Genomic DNA, 19,999 nt, shown 5'->3' on the forward strand with positions numbered 1-19,999 from the left:
AGAAAGGCCATAATGTTCTCTTTCCCCTAATGTTTCCAAAATCAAGAAAGACCATAATGTTCTCTTTTCCCTCTTTTCCCCTGGGTCTCTTTTCTTGTCAGTATTTACCCAGAATGTGAACCTTATACTTGACTTGTTCAACATGGGTTTAAAATTATCATAACTTGTTTTTTTTCCTTAGAATTGCCCTCCCCAACCCCCCCAAAAAACAAAACAAAACAAATGATCAGTCATGAGGGGTTAGTCACAGCCAAATTAGTGTGTGGATGTTCCTGTACAGACTGTCAAAGTCTCTAACAACCATAGATGAGGAATGTTGATTGACAGGCTAGGAGATAGATTTTGCAAATTGTAAATATTTATCAGCCATATTTTTCTTAACACTGGGAATTAATTTTTAGGTTTATAGCCTTCCTTGTGTGGGCTTTCAGATTCCTTGGGAAGTAGTAATACCGTGTATGGAGCACCTGCTCAAGGCAGTCTTGGTTACCCTTGTGGAGGAGTGAATCACCTTTTCCCTGTTACTGGCCCTGCCCCAGTTCCAGGCCCCGCCCTCTGCTCTGCTCTGCTCTGGGTTAGGCTGCGAGAGAGATTTCTCTCGGCTCTCCCCGGAGCCTCTCCTTCAGATGTCAGGGCAGGGCCTGGCGCAGGGCTGGCACAGGAACAGGTGTGCTGCAGGGAAGAGCAGGGAGCTCTGTGCTGCTCCCGCCAGGGGCACGTGGGCTTCCTGTGGTGTTCACCCTGGACAGGACGCCTAGCTCTGGGGACGTGAGGGCGAGGCAGAGGTATTGCTGACAGTGCAAGTTGCCATCTTTGGGACCCTATGTATGTGCCAGGCTCTTTGCCAGGCAGTGCACATACGCTGTCACGTTAATATTGCCAGCAACCCTATGAGGGAGATACTACTGTTATGCCTATTTCACAGATGAAAATCCTGTTCTAGAGAGTCCAAGCAAATTGCCCAAGACATTGCAGGGTCTTCAAGACTCCAAGGTATCTGCTTTTGATCCCTCTACCACATTGAGGTCCCATTTAATGCTAAATATAAATGCAAATCCCCACATGCTAGGTCACTCATCCCCTCAACATGTTTTGAACATGTGCTCTGTGCCCCTTTCTTGGGCACAGAATCCCTGCCCCTCTCACCTCCAGAGGTTGTCACTCCAGGAGTTCTCACCTCTCTCTTCTGTATCATCAACTCTGTCATCTCTACTAGATCATTCTATCTACAAACAAATATGCCATTATTTCTTCCATGTTAAGATAATTACTTTTTCACTCCACATTTTCCTCACCTTATCAAGCCATTTTTCTATTTCCCTTTAGAGTAAATGAATCATGGATTCCCCTTGCATTCGTAATCCAAGTGGCTGATAGTCCTCTGCATTCTCTCCTGAGGTTTAAGATTACCTTCAACTCAACGCCTTTATCTCAGGTCATTTCCTTGAACAGATTGAGCATTCTATTGTAATTTTCATCTCAAATGCGCTGGGTTTTTTGGGTGTGTGTGTGTGTGTGTTTTGCTTCCTTTTGTTTTATGTTAAATTGGAATTTGCAGTAAAAAGGGGTTAATTCAGCCCTAGAAATACAGAATTCTGTAGATCTTTTGGCCACCCTCTCCAATTTTGCCAACATTGCCTGACACCGGTGCCGGAAGTATGGAGCAATCAGTGGGAATCTGTTGCCACTGGGAGAGAAAGCACTTCAAGGAAGTCTCCTAGTGACGTCTGCAAAGTGCTCTTTTTTTTTTTTTTTTTTTTTTTAACAGATGGAGCTTATTTGATGCAATATTTTGCTATAAAGTTTATATATAAATCATTTTTCCATAAATGAATTATGTTTTACTCATAGTTTGAGTAGCTTGCCGGGTAAAAAGACAGATGAAACGGAATGTGCAAAGAACATAGAGTCACGAAAGAGCATTATATAAATTATTGTGGATCCCTCTGTAATCCAGAGGATGCTTTTGTATTGAAAGCATTTATCTTTTGTGCAGCTGCAAATGTTCATGTATCACATGTACTTTACCAGGCACACCTACGTGGGAAGGAGGGTATTATTTGTTAATATGTATTTTTATAGATGTTCTTTTTGTACTACATGATTCATCTGAAATTCTATTAATGAGCATATATTTGGGAGTTTCTCTTTCAAATTAGTTTTAAAAGCAGTTTTAAATGACTCATGAAATATAGTACACAGAAAGCAACATCATAAAGTAACTCTAATAGGGTTATTTCCATAAACTTGAGTTCCGGTTGTTTATACAGTGTTCTCAGAAGAGAGGTTGCAGGCTATGGACTGAGGACAAACTCTCTAAAAGAAACTCAATATAAAGTTTTGACATAAATGTAAATCGTTGCCGGAAGAAGGAAGAAAGATTGGGGCCCAGCCTGTGTGCCTCAGTGGTTGAGTGTTGACTCATGAACTAGAAGGTCACGATTCCATTTCCGGTTAGGGATTGTGTAGGAGGCAGCTGATGATGATTCTCTCTCATCATTGATGTTTCTCTCTCTCTCCCTTCTTTCTGAAATCATAAATAATAAATGAGTATGATTCTATTTATATAAAGTTCAAAAACATAAAAGTAATCTATAGTGAGAAAACCCGGGGAATGATCTTTGAGGAGGATAGGGTCAGTAAATGAGAAGGAGTACAAGGGGGCTTTTGGAGACGCTGGTGATTATCCAGGTTTTGATCTGAGTGCTGGTTACGTGGATCTGTTTCTGTTGTGAAAATTCATCATTCATGCGCACTTATGACCTGAGCAACTTTCTGAATGTCTATTTCAATTAAGTTTACAAATGGATAGCAATGGGGAGCCAGACAACTGCATGTGGCTTGGTTCGCTGTTTTAATTCCATAACTGTAGCATAGACAAGATTTATCTCCACCTCTACTCCTCTTCCCTGGGGCCCTTCCCTGGGGGAGAACTACACTCCCGGCCTCTTTAGATGGCAGGTTTGGCCGTGCTCAGAATTCTGCCCATACAGCATGTCCTTTACGAAACAAGTCCCACCCCTGCTGGTTTCACTCAATGGTTAGAGCGTTGGCCTGAGGACCAAAGGGTCTCAGGTTTGATTCCCAGTCAAGGGCATGTACCTCCGTTGCAGATTCTCCAGTCATGGTAGGGGCATGTGTGGGAGACAACCGATGGCTGTGTCTCTCATGTTGAAGTTTCTTTCCCTTTCTCTCTCTCTGTCTCTCCCTCCCTTCCTTCAACTTTTTCTAGAAATCAATGGGAAAAATATTCTTGGGTGAGGATTTAAAAAGAAAAGGACGAAATAAGTCCCCACTCACCACTGCTGTTTAAACCCCACCCTGCCACATTGGACTGTGTGACCTCAGAAAAGGGATTTAAACTAAGTCCTCAGTTTTCCCATCTGTAAATCAGGATTAATGTCCTAAAGGTTGTTTTGAGAATTAGGTGACTGATTTCTGGTCAGCACAAAGGGCAGCTCCTGGCTCAGAATGAGCCCTCAATAAATGCACGTTTGTTGTTATTGGAGCAGTGGCAGGTTCATGCAGGGCTAGTCAGGCCTTGGTAAGAGTCTGGTTTAATTCAGAGCATATGGCAAGAAAGTGTGTAAGTGCAGAGTGAGAGGCCTGCACAAGGGAGAGACTGTTAACTGTGCCTTCCCATGCTTAGACCTCAGGAAATAGGGAGTCACTTGGGTGCTTTGGTAGGAAAGAGCTTTGACAGACCTTCGTTAATGTCACTTATTGGCACCAAACCCCTTGCAAAAGGCAAAATTATATATAGCTTAACCCCTCTGCGTTGCTGCCAAATATCTGGTGTCCCCCAAACCTCCATGATCCTTGTCCTTTTGTCTCAGATATGACCATTATTTTTCTAGTGGTGTCTTTACTGAGAGAGAGAGAGAGAGAGAGAGAGAGAGAGAGAGAGAGAGAGAGAGAGAGAGAGAGAGAGAGAGAGAGAGAGAGAGGAAAAGGAAAGGGAAAGAGATCCTAGAAGGCGGAGCAGGGAAGAGGCATAGAGAAGCACTGGATGCCAAAAATGAAGTAGGTCATTGAGAAAAATAGTGTAATATTTTCACAGATGCAAATCTTTCTTTGTAAGGAAGTTACTGGCATTGTCCATACTGTGTGTGTGTGTGTGTGTGTGTGTGTGTGTGTGTGTGTGTGGTGTAGCACGGTGCTGGGAACTCAAACTGTGCTTAATACAGATTTGTGAATCAATTCTCCACACAAGTCTAATAATTCTCAAATATCTAAATGTATAATTTCCAGGACTCATAATGGGAAATACAGTGAATGAAGGCCTAACCCAGTTTGGAAGAACATAAACTATTTCAGGCTTTGGTTTCTAAAACCATATTGCGCTTTTTTGCCATGAGTAAAATATCTTGTTTTCCAAATGGTTAGCAATTGTATCTTCAATTTCAAGAGTAAACATTTGAAATTTTTGGAAACTATAACTGAGGAACATTGTACATAATTAAGGCTTGACTGTCTAAGCCTCAGTTTTCTGGGCCAGGCACCGTGATTGTTTAATTACTTATTTATTTATTCTTTATTGTTGAAAGTATTATAGATATCCCCCTTGATCCCCTCCATCCAGCACCCACCCCACCCTAGGCCTTCAACGCAATATTGTCTGTATTTATGGGTTATGCATGTGTATAAGTTCGTTGACTTACAGATTTCCTCATTTTGTCACTGATACCTCAGTAAGTAGTGGTACTCCTGAGAGCCCACTGACACATTTTTGGGAAATTTGTGAACCAGTTCTGTTGCTAATTTGAATCTGCCATGATGGGAGTATTTACATGTCAGAAATTGGCAAATGTCACAAATCAGCCTCACCTCCGAAGAGCTGGTTGTTATATGTTTACCAGCACAGCATTGCATGGATCACTGCCTCACCTTATAAACTGGGAAACTGAGGCTGGGCGAGTTCCATGCCCTCTCTGAAGTTAGCCAACTCCTTCTGCAAAGTCGGGATTTGGAGCTTGTTCTCCAGCTTCCAGGCCCATGCTTTAAATCCCTGAAGTCTTGCTTTGTAATTTGAAAGCATCACTAATGATCCACTTCATTAGAGGTATAATTTGAGTTTAATTGAAAAGCCTAACTTGTAATTTGAACGATCATTTTCTTAATTTGCTATCCTACTATTTTATTATTTAAAAATTATAGGGACCCTTCAAATGATACAACAGAGGGAAACTTGCTTAATTACATTTTTATTAATTTTGCTAAGCAAGACCCTTTACCAATGACTGCATAATTTGGTCCCAGAAGCAAAATCACGTAGAATGCTCAGAAAAAGATGGCTTTCATCTAATCAGAACAAAGTAGTTCATTGGCAATAATCGTATTGTTTCATTCCACATCAGGAGACCAGTAACCTTAGAGTCATGATATATTACCCTGAAGGGCACCCATGGGAGGCAAAGCTGCAGGGTCAGTGATACAATTCCTAGTGTTGAGGAACTGACATGAAATCAAAGGACAGTGATTCTTCAACCCTGGGAATCATCCCAGACCAATGTAATCAGAAGCTCTGGAGATGGGACCTGGTCATTGGCATTTTTTTTTTTTTTAACTAATCACTCAGGTGGTTGTTCATCCAAGACCAGCTCCAGTCAAAAAGGAATTGTTTTATTCCTCTGTCACTTTCACACAGTGCTGCTGTGTCAACAGTTGGATCTACCTCCTTATCAACTCAGGCAGAGCCGGCCCCACCCTGAGCCCCTTCTAACTGCACAGCCTATGCTCTGGCACCCCCTGCCAGCAGACTTCCAAAGAACTCAGAGCTGGACAAAGAGTCCTTGCCTACCTTCCTTCCACTTCTAGAATAAGCAGATTGCAATGCATGCAATTAAGATCTTATTAAGATTAATAAATGATTAAGATCTCATTTATTCTTCCTCAGTTGAGATGAATCACTTACTGTCCTGGCCAGTGGGGCTCAGTTGGTTGAGTATCCTCCCATACAATAAAAGGTTGCATGTTCTGTTCCCAGTCAGGACACATATCTAGGCTGCAGGTTCAATCCCCAGACAGGGCGAATATGGGAAGCAACCAATCAATGTTTCTCTTCTCTCCCTCCCTCCCTCCCTCCCTCCCTCCCTCCCTCCCTCCCTCCCTCCCTCCCTCCTTCCCTCCTTCCCTCCCTCCCGCTTCTTCTCCTTCTTCTTCTTCTCCCTCTCCCTCTCCTTCTCTGATTGATGTTTCTCTCTCACATTTATTTCTCTTTCTTTTTCTCTCTCTCCACTCCTCTTCTCCCTCTCCCTCCCCTTCTCCCTCTCCCTCTTCTTCTTCCTTTCCCCCATTTCTCTCCCTCTCTTCTACTTCCTTTCTCCTTTTCCCTCCCTCTCTAAACATCCATAAAGAAGATGAATTACTTACCTTTATACTCTCCATTCATTTGCTCATTCATTCCTTCATTTCATCCAGCAGGGAAAGAGTACATCTTTTGAGTCAGTTTCCAGTCCTACAGCTCTTTATGCCTCTCCTGTTAGAACTGTGTGACTACAGACAAGTACTTGACTGTCTAAGCCCCAGTGTTCTTTCCTAAAACATGTAACAATCCTGAGTGTGTACTAGGTTTACAAAAACTAGGTGATATGTTAAGTTCAAAGTACCTAGTGTAGTGTCTAGTCCATGACATATACTCATTGACAAAGTGACAATGTCATCAATTGATTTTTTTAAACAAGTGTTTTGGGCACCACCTATGTGCAAAGCATTATATGATGGGATAAAAACAAACAAACAAAAAAACACCAAAATATAAATATGTTAAGAACTGCCCTCAAAAAGTCTGCAAGGTAATAAGGAAGACAAGATGAACATGTGAATCATAAGATAGGAAGTGCACGCTTCCATAAAAGTGGCATTGAGACAAGGAGAGATGTTGTGGCTTTTAGGAGGGAATGGGATGAAGAAGTAAAGTATTTCATTTAGGTTTTGAATCTACAGATGACAGCTCCCAGGAGTAAAGTTGTACCCAACAAGTATTTCTGGAACATCGACCTTCCCAATATTGTCCTTGCTTCCCACCATGACCTCTGCATGTTAGGACAATACCTCCTCCAGTCCCTTCTCATAAGACCCATTTCCACCCCCAGGCCCTGGCTCATGACACTTTAATGTGAAAGACTTGCCTCTTTTTTCAGACATAAAGAACCATATCATGCCGAAATCGGTTTGGTTCAGTGGTAGAGCATTGGTCTGCGGACTGAAAGGTCCCGGGTTCGATTCCGGTCAAGGGCATGTACCTGGGTTGTGGGCACATCCCCAGTGGGGGGTGTGCAGGAGGCAGCTGGTCGATGTTTCTCTCTCATCGACGTTTCTGGCTCTCTATCTCTCTCCCTTCCTCTCTGTAAAAAATCAATAAAAATGTTTTTTGTTTTTTTTTAAAAAAGAACCATATCATGCTTTAAGACCCACCCAACTCTTTCCTTAAAGTTTTCCCAGACAGGTATTGGACCTAAAATAGCCTTTATTGAGTACTCGATTATAAGCTCCAAGTGTAGTGTTCCTCAAAATGAATTACCTGGAGCATTTTTTAAAATGCACATTAACAGGCCTTAAACCAAATCTACTGAATCCATCTCTGGATGGAATCTGAATTTTATAGACATGCTAGATTATTTATATGCACACCAATGCTTAAGAACCACCTACCAGTTTGTTCAGTATCATTTGTTTATGTTGCTGCCTCAAATAGGATGCAAATGGTTGAGTCTTAGGAGAGCAGCGCTCTGTAGCCTTCAGTCCCATCACAGTGATGTCCACACCACACCTATCACTGTGCTCCATCTGCTGCCAAAGGGCACACACCAGCCTGTGCCTGTGCCCCTGTGTATTTGAAGGAAACTAGAGACCTTACTTGGAGACTATTGTTGAGGGTACAGTTTCTCCAATGTTAGAGAAAAATGATATATGGTCTGAAAATGTAATCCTACTTGTCAAATGTAATTAATGTAAATACAGAATAACATTTTAGAATGATGGAGAATGACGGTTGAATTTCGGAAAGAAATGAAGGCAAGATTTGTTTAAACAAAGAATGTTGAATCTTAGTATGTCTCAAAGCTTTTATCATTCAGGTGTATTGCTACCCTGGTGTTTTTGGCCTCTAGCTTCCTTAATCTGTGTGTGGGTTTTTTCCCTCAGGGAAGAATTTCTCTAAACAATGTTGTAATGTTCCTGTTCCTCCGGCAGTAACAGACCATTATTAACTTAGCATTCTTTAACTGGGCCCGAAATAGAAAACACAGTGTTCTACAAATCTAGTTGGGAAAGAAAAGGGGGCTATGGACTCTATTAAATGGAGGCTCTTAGGAAAAGAGAACCATGGTCACCACGGTCTAGCTTCAGCTTTCCTCAGAGTTTGCAGGAGCCATTCACTGGGCTCACCATCACTGAGGTATCTGGCCGGAGAGTAATTCAGGAAATGTGGAGGAATTCTATCTATGTTTCTGTTTTTTGGTATATTTTGTGTTAGAAAAAGCATTTTAGAGTTACTGGGTTCAAGAGAAAGCCTAGGGTAATTTCATCACTCTCAGCTTTCTTCAGATAATGGTCTGGCAAACTGATAGCTAAGGGGTGTCTGTGGCCTGCTAATTGCCTTGTTCTAACATAAATAGAAAGAATGGGGTACTTTAGTGTGTGAAGATGTGTGCGTTTTTACAGGTAACAGGTTGGTACAACCCTCAAGTTCTAGAAAATCACAAAATTGTTAAAACGCCTCTTGGCTCCACCCCTTAGACACTAAATAACATTCGACAAAATTAGAAGTTCAGTGAAATACCCCCTATGGGAAACCAGTTAAGTAGACCTGCTGAGTGACTTAGAGTTTATTTTCAAGATTAATTTTGCATAAGTTATTAATGAAAATAACTTATGCAAAATTAATATAGCTTTGGATCAAAGAGAAAATAAAAAAGCAGATATTAGGTAAGCTATATAGAGAAAAAAGAAAGAGCAATGAAGCTTTCTAAATTAATAACTGTGGAAAATATCAGCAAATTCTGAGTTTGAGGGATATAAATTTAATTCTTCAAAATACCTACCTTTGGAATTTGTGTCCACAAAAGATGAAAAAAAAAGTCTTTTTAAAATAAATCAAAGAAAGAGATCATTTAAAAGCATTCCCTTATCTAGATATTATCACTCATAAAAAATATACTTAGAGCATTTTCAAAATTTCTCTACATTAATATTACAAAATTAGATTCTCTCTTTGTACATTATAATGTATTCTATGTAGTTATTAAGCCTCTGGATAAGTATTCTGCATTTTAATTTTTTCTCACTAACAAAGTTAACTAATATTAAGCCATAAAATGTGTTTTTTAATTTCATGGGGAAAAATTTAGGCTGATTTTTGTGTTATCATTCCATTTTAGTGGGTGTTTTTTTTTAAGGTGCCAACTTCTTAATAGGACTCCAAGATACAGTAATTATGATTGTTTCTACCAATTTCATAGAAGAGAAGCTTGTTGCATTACTTCACCAAAGCATGCTGGGAAAAGTCATTCATTGATTCAGCACATGTTACTTGACCTGATGGTAGTGTTAAGCACCAAAATAAGTGCCATAGGAAAACACTGAAAATTGTAAAATGAGGCCAATATCAAGCAACTCACTGTCCAATAGAATGAAATGTTCACAAATGACAAAAAACATAGTGAATGCCATCAAAAATACAGATAAAAGAAGATGGGTTATGTGAGGCTATAGACCACTTACATCCCACTTTCTGTTGAATCTTCTACACCAGGAAGATAGATGCCTTGGCATTTTGTAGGTGTTCCTTGAAAAATAAACAGGTAGTATTTGACCTGGGCTTGAAGGATGGAGTGATCCATGTAAGACATGAAAAAGAAAGCAATTTGCCGAAACTGGTTTGGCTTAGTGGATAGAGCGTCGGTCTGTGGACTGAAAGGTCCCGGGTTTGATTCTGGTCAAGGGCACGTACCGTGGTTGCGGGCACATCCCCAGTGGAGGGTGTGCAAGAGGCAGCTGATCAATGATTCTCTCTCATCGATGTTTCTAACTCTCTATCCCTCTCTCTTCCTCTTTGTAAAAAATCAATAAAATATATTTCAAAAATAAAAAATAAATAAAATAAAAAAGAAAGCAATTTGTAAAAATCAGAATTATATTCATGTGAAAATGTAAAAAGTAGTATAACTAAGCAGATGATAGAATTAACCACAGAGCAAAAAGCAATTGCAAGTCTAACTTAATCCATTCATAATTAAAAAGGTATTATTTACTCTATGGAGAGGCACAGCTAGCAAATATAATAGCAATAAAAGCTATCATTATTTTCGCATCTATTGTGTGCAAAACCCTGTATTTACACCATCTGACTTTCTAATAAACCCTGTATGGCAGGTGCTATGACTGCCGTGTTATAAAGGACAAAACTGGAGTCAGAGAAGTTAAATGTGACCAATATCACACAGCAGCAGATCTGACTCCTGACTCTTGCTCTCTCTCTCTCTCTCTCTCTCTCTCTCTCTCTCTCTCTCTCTCTCTCTCTCTGAGATTCTTCCAGATTGCTTCCAAACAAAACACCTGAAATCAGGGAAATACTGGCACATGAATAGTGCGGGGGAAATGTATTGAAGTTTCACCATTTATGTTCAGTTTTCCTTGAAGAAGGATTTTCGTTCTGAAATCCCAGTCTATGCCATGTGTTTCGGGCATAGTTGTAGTGGAAGTGTCCAAGCCCAGGTAATTGCTGGGAACAAGTGGGCAAGAGAGGTGTCCACTCAGAGATGTCAAAGTGAAGAATGCTAGACATGTGCCATTAGCCATGGAAGGTCAAGAGGTTCTCTCTGGGCTTTAGGAACACTATGGAGGTTCACCATCCTGAGGATGGGAAGGTTGGATCAGCCATCATCCCACTGTTGAGCTTCTCACCTGGTAGAGCCTGCCAGAGGCACTGACAATAACAAACAATAAAAAGTGTGTTGATTGCCATGGCCAGTATTGCTCAGTGGTTACAGTATCAGCCCGCACACCAAATGGGTCACAGGTTCAATTCCCAGTCAAGGGCACAAACCTGGGTTGCAGGTTCAATCCCAAACTCTAGTTGGGGTACATGAAGGTGGCAACCAATCAACCTGTCCCTCTCACATTTCTTTCTCTCCCTGTCCTTCTCCCTCCTTTTCACTCTCTAAAAATCAATGAAAAAAGTATCCGTGGGTGAAAATTAACAAAAAACAAACAAAAAAATAACCCTGACCATTTTTTTAAACTTCCAACAAGTTTATCATTAGGACATTGTAGATGTTTTATCTTATTAACTGCCATTAGGTTTTCTGCCATAGAACATACTTCTATGTTGTAGCTGAAGTATTTTGGGGGGTCATGAATTCACAATAGAAAATTCACGTGTGGGAGAATAGGAAGGTGGCAGGATCATCCCTTTGTCTGACATGCCACATATAAACTGCTCTTTCTAATCTTCCTTGAAGATGTCAATTATGTGGACCTGTCTTCCCATAATGCGCATGGTATAAATGGTTCAGTGCCCATGAACAAAGCTTTCTTTAACATCTAAATGAAAGCGTACTAGAGTGAAATATTTAACATGCAGATTGGATCATGTGACTCCTCTGTTTAAATTCCTTCAATGGTTTTCATTTGCTTTTAGAATAATAGCCAGACTCCTTACCACAGTGCTGGGGTAAGATCTGCTTGCCTTTATTTCTTTTGACCGTGGCTTTATAAGCCTGGATGAATCTACTACCCCATGTGACATGGTAGATCCAGGAAATAAGGTTCAATTTAATGAAATACTATTCATTAATTATCCTGTGTCAAGTTCATGGTAGATGAAGGAAATACAAGTTATATAAAACATGGACAATTATGCAGTCTCCTGGGGGAAACATATTCATCAATAGGTATATGCCCCTAAAAAATAGAACAATGTTCCCTAAAAAGCATGTTCAAGATGTAGTAGTGGAACAAAGCAGGGATAACTGTTGGGAGGTAGATAACCTGGGAACACTGGGATAAGGTGCAAAGGATAAGGTGCTTGAAGTGGGCTTTGAAGGATGAAGACTATGAAGCAGAAAAGAACAGTTGGAAGAGCCGTCAGTGTGTTACAAAGCCCAGGAGCATGAAGCCACACTCTCAGGATTTTGTCATGTTGGGTCATAATGCACAAGAGAGACAGGGTATAGAGGGGGGAGGCAAAGCTGGGATAGACCTTGAAGGATTTGCATATCATGCTGGATGTTTGGTTGCTAGTCTTTAAATCAATGGTTTTCAATAAGTTTTGAGTCTAGAGATCTGAATGGCAACACATCAGATTTAAAAAATATATGAAGTTATGCAATGTTATGCGTGTAAATATATAGAATTAGAGGCCTGATGCACAAAATTCGTGCAAGGAGCTCGGCCTTCGCAGCCCCACCCACTGGTTGTTCCGGAAGGTCATTCTGGAAGGTCATTCTGCCGTCCGGTCTAATTAGCATATTAGCTCTTTATTATAGAGGATGAATATTTATATAGTCGAATAAAAAGATGTAGTACCACAATTATTCAAAGCTGTAATTGTACATGAATTTATCTTTTAAATGTGAATCTTGAAGCTGTTTATCCCTGACAAGTTGGCCCCATCCACCCAGGCCATTTGGGAAGTCACCTTCAGACAGTTCCCTCACACCCCAGTGCCTTCTTTTTGTCTGAGGGCTTTTTTTGGTGGCAAAATATATTCTTCAGGACAAATATGCCTAGACGGGCCTTGAGGTGCCCGTGAAACAATGAAAGAAGGGTGGCAGTGAGAAAATGCCTCTGCTTCCTCAACCCTCAGAGAAGCAATTCTCAGACACACTGGGACTTTTGCTACTAATAGGACTAACTGAAGACCTTTGTGGGGGTTTTTTCTGTGAAAGGAAAGTCAGATTGAGTAGCTAACAGGGTCACTTGGACTACATGAGCCCTTGTACTTAGTGCCAATCCATGGCAGATTGAGTCACCAGGGTTTTAGGCAGAGCTGCAAGGAAACAATGCTAATTACCGTATTTTTCGGACCATAAGACGCACCGGACCATAAGATGCACCAGTTTTTAGAGAAGGGAAATGAAGAAAAAAAGATTCTGAAACAAATAGTGTCCTAAAATATTTTATGTGCATTAAAACCCAACATCACAGTCATAAACACATGTAATCAACCCTGTAAAGTAAACAGCAGCATTTAGAACCATTTTAGAGCCGGGCAAGCACACAGAGACCACACAGAGCCGGGCAAGTAAAAAAACTTTTTTTTTAAAGTATATGTGTAGGCTATATTTGGACCATAAGACGCAGGGACTTTTTCCCCCCACTTCTGGGGGGGGGAAAAGTGCGTCTTATGGTCCAAAAAATACGGTACTTCCACCGAGAGAGGAATCGTCCAGCACTCTGAGGAATGACTTTAGCATGCTTATTCATTCAAGGAATAAGACTTTCTTCTGTTTTTCTTATATTTCCCTCCTTTCTTCCTTCTTTCCTTCCTCCCTTACAGGGGAAAAAGGATCTTAAAAGTTAAAAAGCAAAAATAACCTAAGTTCAAATTCTTCCTAGGTGTTTGCTATGGTTGATGTTGGGGTTATCAATCCTTAACCTTTATTTACTACTTTCTGTTTGCCAAGCACCATGCTGAGAGCTTTAGAATCATGATCTCACTTCATCCTTCTAAGACCTCTGAGACAGGTATCATCACCCCCAATGTACTGAAAATAAGAGAATGTAAGCCTAAAGATGATAGCAACTTGCCCACGGGAGCCCAGTGAGGAGATATATGGTATGGCAGATAGGACTCAAAACCAAGTCCCTTTGATGTCATACCCTGTATTTCTAACCACTGCACAAGTGCTTCTTAAGCTTAACGTGCATGGAAGAAGCTGGTTAAAATGCAGTAGGGGCCTGAGATTCTGCATTTCTAATAAGTTGCAGGTCATGCTGGTCAGCAGACCACATTGAATAGCAGGGCTTGCCACTTACTGGCATTATGATCTACTAGAAGCCCAGTGCATGAAAATTGTGCACTCAGGGAGGTCCCTCAGCCCAGCCTGCACCCTCTTGTTGTCCGAGAGCCCTTGGGAGATGTTGGCTTAAGTTGGCAGTTGGACATCCTTAGCACTGCCGTGGAGGTGGGAGCGCTCCCCCTGTGGGAGTGCACTGACCACTAGGGGGCAGCTCCTGCATTGAGCATCTGCCCCTGGTGGTCAGTGTATATCATAGCGACTGATCATTCCACCATTGGGTCTATTTGCATATTAGCCTTTTATTATATAGGATTCTTTCAGGGAAAGTGAGAATCCTATTCCTCGGAATTTGAAAAGTTAAAAGGTGATGGATTGCATAAAGTTGAGTAAGAAAAGGAATTTATCTCATGTGGAGGAGCAATATTGTGATTTATAAGAAATAGATATTTGGTCTAATCCATAGTTCCTGACTCACAGCTCCCAAAACTCTTAAATTTCCTAGGGGATTAGAATGATAAAGGTGATTTTTTGCCATGTGACTGAGGTGACTTTCAGAAGCACCTATGGATGGGTGTTCAGAGAGCTTCCAGGTTGGTGAATACAGAGGTGGGGGGAAGGAGGAGCCTAGGGAGGGTACAGAAGCTCCACACCCTGTCGCACATCACATCCCTTCCCCTGTGCCTGCCTCATCTGGCTATTCCTAAATTATATCCTTTGAAATAAGAAAGTGATTTCGTGATACATGGGTTTTTCTGAGTTCTGTGAGCCATTCTAGCAAACTAATTGAACTCCAAGAGGGGAGGACTTGTCACTGGGACCTGTCAGTGGCATAAGTAAGAGCTTGGGCTTGTGGCTGGCATCTGAGGTGTGTATGTGGGGGTGGGGGAGCCTTGTAGGACTGAACCCTCAACATGTGGAGTATAATATTATCTACTGGTAAATAGTGTCAGAATTGAGTTGAATTTTTGAACACTGCTGGTATCTGAGAATTGTGTGTTGGGGGGAACCCCATTAGAATTGTACCCAAGAACCCAATTTAGAAGGTGAGGAAAAGGAAGCCATCACAGACAATACTCAGTCCTCTTAAAAAAAAATTATATATTATTTATTTTTATTTATTTTTTCACAGAGAGGAAGGGAGAATAGTTAGAAACATCAATCAGCTGCCTCCTGCACATGTCCTACTGGGGATGTGCCCACAACCAAGGTATATGCCCTTGACCAGAATTGAACCTGGGACCCTTCAGTCCGCAGGCCGACGCTCTATCCACTGAGCCAAACCGATGAGTGCCAATACTCAGTCTTTGATAATACCAGCTGGGTGGCTGAATTCATAAAAAGAAGCCCAGACTGAAGGGTAATCAGATTTAGGGCAATCAAAAGAATTCACTTTTGAACTGTGGAGAGAATCAGAGGTATGAAACCTAAGAGGAAGAGATTTGCACTGGAGAGAGATTTGGGAATCATCAAAATACGTGGTACAGTCAAGGGAGGTGATGGAACACACAGGGAGAGAATGGAGTGAGTAGAGGTCTAAAGCCAAAATCCTAAGAACAAAATAGTGTATTTGGTGTGGTTATTAAACAGGGTCCTGAATATGAAAGATACACTCAGTTTTCAGATTTGAAAGCCATTTGTGTAATGTCAGAACCTCGGGAAATTTGCTAGTCTCCTCCTTTTGGGAGAGTTGCTATCATCTAGTTCACTGCCACACCTCCATGTCTCCCTGCAGAGGGGACTAGAGTGGGGCAGGCCCCATCTGTTGGCATGACTACCATATGACCAGTATGTGGCGCTCATCCATGAGGAACTGACTCAGACGACCCTGTGAGACCCTCTGAGAGGGTAAGACCACTGGAAAGCAACTGTCTAAAGGCCACTTGGTGAGTATGGAACCAATAGGTGTTGACCCAACAGGGCATCCAGCTATCACTTCCACCAATTCAATTTTCCTTTGGAAGGAAGTACAATGCTGCAGTGATTAAGATACAGGTGCTAGACAAACTAAAAAGGTCCATCCCAGCACTTGCATCAGCTCCTTGACCTCAAGGAAGTTATTTAACTTCTCTAAGATTCAGATAATTCATCTATAACAGAAAATAATAGCATCCCAAATCATAGGGAAGTTAAGGTTTATATGAGAGAATCCATATAAATATCCCAGTGCCTGGCATATTGTAAGCATTCTTTATTAGCTGTAGATGCTGGTATCAGTTATTGCCTTTCCTCTCCAAGAAACCCACATTACCAGCTGTATGATAACAGAGACTTAAATCTCTTTTGTGGTGAGCCCAGTTATTACTTTGTCATTGCGAGTTTTTACAAGAGAGGGATTTCTTGCTCCTGCTGCTTGGCTGTCAGTGGCACGTGTGATAGGAGATCCAGTGGGATTCCCTCCAGCAGCACACCAGGATGTACAGGCTCTTGTCAAGCTTGTATCCTAGACTCATGACCACTTAGCATGGCTCTCCTGACATGGACACTGAGCATCCAGACCCCATGGCACTGTCTCACCATCTACAATTTCGTCCCTGATGCCCTGAATCGTGTGTGCTTGCCACCAGCACTAGCTTGCCTGCATTTCCCAAGTTGTTTCCCCAGGCTGCAAACTGCAGGACTGCCTAGTGGAACCCCAATACCCCAACTTCCTCTGCAAGCCTGCCTGCCAGTCTCAGTGTACCCCCCAAGGGCAGTTTCTGCTGGCCCAGCAAATAGACCAGCTCCAGCTTGGGCAACACAGCAAACAGCTCTGCTAGCCCATGGACTGCACCCACATCTTCCCTAGGGAGCTCTGAATTTAGAATTTTACTATTCTTCAACTCTGGTGCTTGGTTCTCCTTTCAGTCATTTAATGTGAGTGACAATATTCACTAGATATGTCATTACTATGCAGATAGTTAATTGTTTTTAAAGTTGCTTAGCAATTATTATTCAACATTTAGCTCTCATCAGTTTTTGCACTGAGATGATTTGAAACCCTTGAAAAGGGTGTACTATTTCAGGTACCTATCGTTGAACTCTATTTCTTTGCTAAAATAGCACAAGTTAATCTTAAATTTATTTAACAACAATACATTTATTTAAGCCATAATTGCCAATTGAGCCCAGCATTTCTGTTTGTCTCTGTGTGAGATTTGCAGAACACAAAATTAGTTGGAATAAATCCATTGTGTCTCAAATTCACTAGTCTTGAGAGTCAAGATGCATCTCTTGATCAAATAAATCCTACAAGGTTGAAAAACGTGGTTAGACTAGATGAACTTACCAGCCTCTTCTATTTCGATACTTTCTTTCGTATGAATCTAATTGACATTACAAAGGTCCTCTAGTATTTCTTCTACCAGGTCTTTTAACAAGAGAATAAATTAGAGATCAAATAGAAAATGCAAACAACCCTTGTTGTTGACTACAAAACCAGGAGGCTAATGATTGAACAAGAACAGCATTAAAAACAAATTTATATATCCAAAATTTTTTGACAGTTCTACAGTTGTCAAAAGGTTTGTCCAGTTTCCACCGGTTCTTCCTTATTTAGTTCAAAAACCAAATCCCATCCAGCAAGTGCTGCTAATTACTTTAATAATCTAAAATTCTGTCCACTGATGAGCTGATCCATTCACTGCAGACAACAAAAAACATTCCCAAACAAAAAAATACATATTTCATTAACACCAAGCACTCTCAAAACCTAAAAACTTGATACATTTTTAAAAACCAATGACAATTAAAATAAGGGGTCCTGAACTTGAAATGCTTTGTTAAGCTTTATTGTACAGACTAACATTTTGGTTTGTTTGATTCGGAAATACTAAATTGCCTATTGGGTTTAGTGGCTTCTTGCATCAGTTCCTGCAACTGTCCTATTTGTTCATCACGAAAGTCATTAAGTTTCTCTTCTGGTAGGACGGCTCCAAAACATGCCTTTTCAGTTGAATTTTGGCTGTTTTCATTAGCTTGTTGTGATAGCACTGCTGCATATGCCTAGTAAAAAGAGAGAAAAATGAAGGCAATAGGTATAAAATTAAAATAAGGTCTGTATTCATTCATTTAACATTGGAAGACTTAATTCCAACTACCTGAGTCTTCTAACCTTGATGAAAAACATACAAACAATGCTGTGTCTTTACTATTCAGTAATAATTACAAGTATTTTAAGAGACTGAATAAGCTTTTAGCGAAGTTCTTAACCTGGAAAACTGCAGGATAGCGGGCAATTGAGGGTGGGTGAGAATGGTCCGTGGATGGGCTTCAGAAATGAGTATGAGCCACCCAAAAATTATGTGAAAAACTGTATGTAAACAAGCATGGCACTGTCCTGAAGCCATAGTTTTCATTAGATTTTTCAAAGGGTAGCCATTGGTCTTAATATATCCAAAAGTGGATCTCAAAATTTAAGTTGATCCCTGTCTTCAATTTAAAAACTAATTTAAATCACACTAGAGATTTAAAAAAAAAATTTTTTTTCTTGCAAACCTTTAAGTCTTCTATATTTAACAACCATTTTGTCAGGAAAAAAATTCTATATTATTTTTATGCTATAATTTTTCTCTTTCAATCACCATCTTCAGCCTAATATTCCAACTATCATCATCATACACAAGTGACACTTTGAAACAGATTCTCACTTTACAATTAATTTTTCAATCAGGCTGGAAGTATTACTGTATTTCAGTTCATGAAGTTAAAGATGATGTGAAGTGAATTAATTTGTTAACTTTGCTACCTATGTTGCTTAAGAGAATTAAATTGCTTATAACTGCCAGTTTATTCCAAAGAAACATTAATTCTAGATATTTCCTTTTGGGGGTGCAGAGGGAGATTGTAATTATTTTTAATTTCATCACCACGTGGCTTTGAACATGGAAGGAAATAACCACTTTTCAGCAATGCATACTAAATCCAAGCATGGAAAAGAGAAATCACACCAGTCATGAAATTGTTTATATTTATAGATTTCACACCATCCCAAATCTAGTCTCCTTCTATCTCCATTTATCCCCTTTATCCTTTTCTACTTCCTCCCTCTGGCGATCACCATACTGTTGTCTGTGTCCATGAGTCTTTTTTTTTTCTTAATCCCTTCCCTCTTTTCACCCACCCCCTCTGACAGCTGTCAGTCTGTTCTCTGTATCCATGAGTTAGTCTCCATTTTGTGAGTTTATTTTGTTCAGTCGATTCCACAAATAAGTAAAATCACATGGTACTTGTATTTCTCTAATTGGCTTATTTCACTTAACATAATGTTCTCCAGATCCATCCATGCTCTCACAAAAAATAAGATTTTGTTCTTTTTTATGGCTGAATAGAATTCCATTGTGTAAATGTACCATGGCTTTTTTGCCCACTCAGTTACTAGCCTGCTTCCAAATCTTGGCTATTGTAAATAATGCTGCAGTGAAAATAGTGGTGCATACATTCTTGGATTTCTTTGGCTACATTCTAAATCTTTACTTGTATTGGAAATAATATTTTCTTCATGTTTTCTAGAAATCCATTTGATATAATAACAAAAAACTGCAAACACCTTAGCAGTGTTTTTCAACTTTGGCACTCCTGACCATTTTGATAATGCTTTATAGTGGGGACAGAGGGAAGTTAATTCTTGTATTACAGGATGCTTACTAACAGCATTTCTGGTCTCTATCCACTAGATGCCAGTAGCACCCTTCCCCTCAGTCTTGATCATCCAAAATATCCCCAAACATTGCCAAATGATCCCAGCTAAAAACTACTGTCCCAAAGAAACTTTCATAGGTATAAACAAGTAGCACGCACAGAATATTTATTGTGGCATTGCTTGTTAAAGTAAAAAATTGGAAACTATCTAATTGTACTTCAATAGGAGAAAGGACAATTACACTGAGGTTTACTCAGATACTTCATTATAGTAAAGGACTAAATATCTATGTATGAACATGGCTGAATCTCCAAAGCAAACAGAATCCAAAAAACAGGTTTTATGAAGTTATTCTGTAGAAATAGAAAAACCAATATTCATATGGAAATGAGAAGCTTTAAATAGTTAAAACAATTTT

General features: G+C 40.3%; 1 protein-coding gene across 1 annotated transcript in view; it reads right to left on the reverse strand.

The window, feature by feature from the left end:
- Positions 1–17,405: 17,405 nt before the first annotated feature.
- Positions 17,406–19,999, reverse strand: part of SDHAF3 (succinate dehydrogenase complex assembly factor 3) — a 38,736-nt gene continuing 36,142 nt past the window's right edge. The window contains exon 2 of the mRNA XM_036429353.2: positions 17,406–17,945. Within this exon, the coding sequence (XP_036285246.1) occupies positions 17,742–17,945 (204 nt within the window). The 3' untranslated portion in view covers positions 17,406–17,741. The remainder of the gene's footprint in view (positions 17,946–19,999) is intronic.

The sequence above is a fragment of the Pipistrellus kuhlii genome, unplaced genomic scaffold, assembly GCF_014108245.1.
Source record: "Pipistrellus kuhlii isolate mPipKuh1 unplaced genomic scaffold, mPipKuh1.p scaffold_m20_p_10, whole genome shotgun sequence".
NCBI lineage: Eukaryota > Metazoa > Chordata > Mammalia > Chiroptera > Vespertilionidae > Pipistrellus > Pipistrellus kuhlii.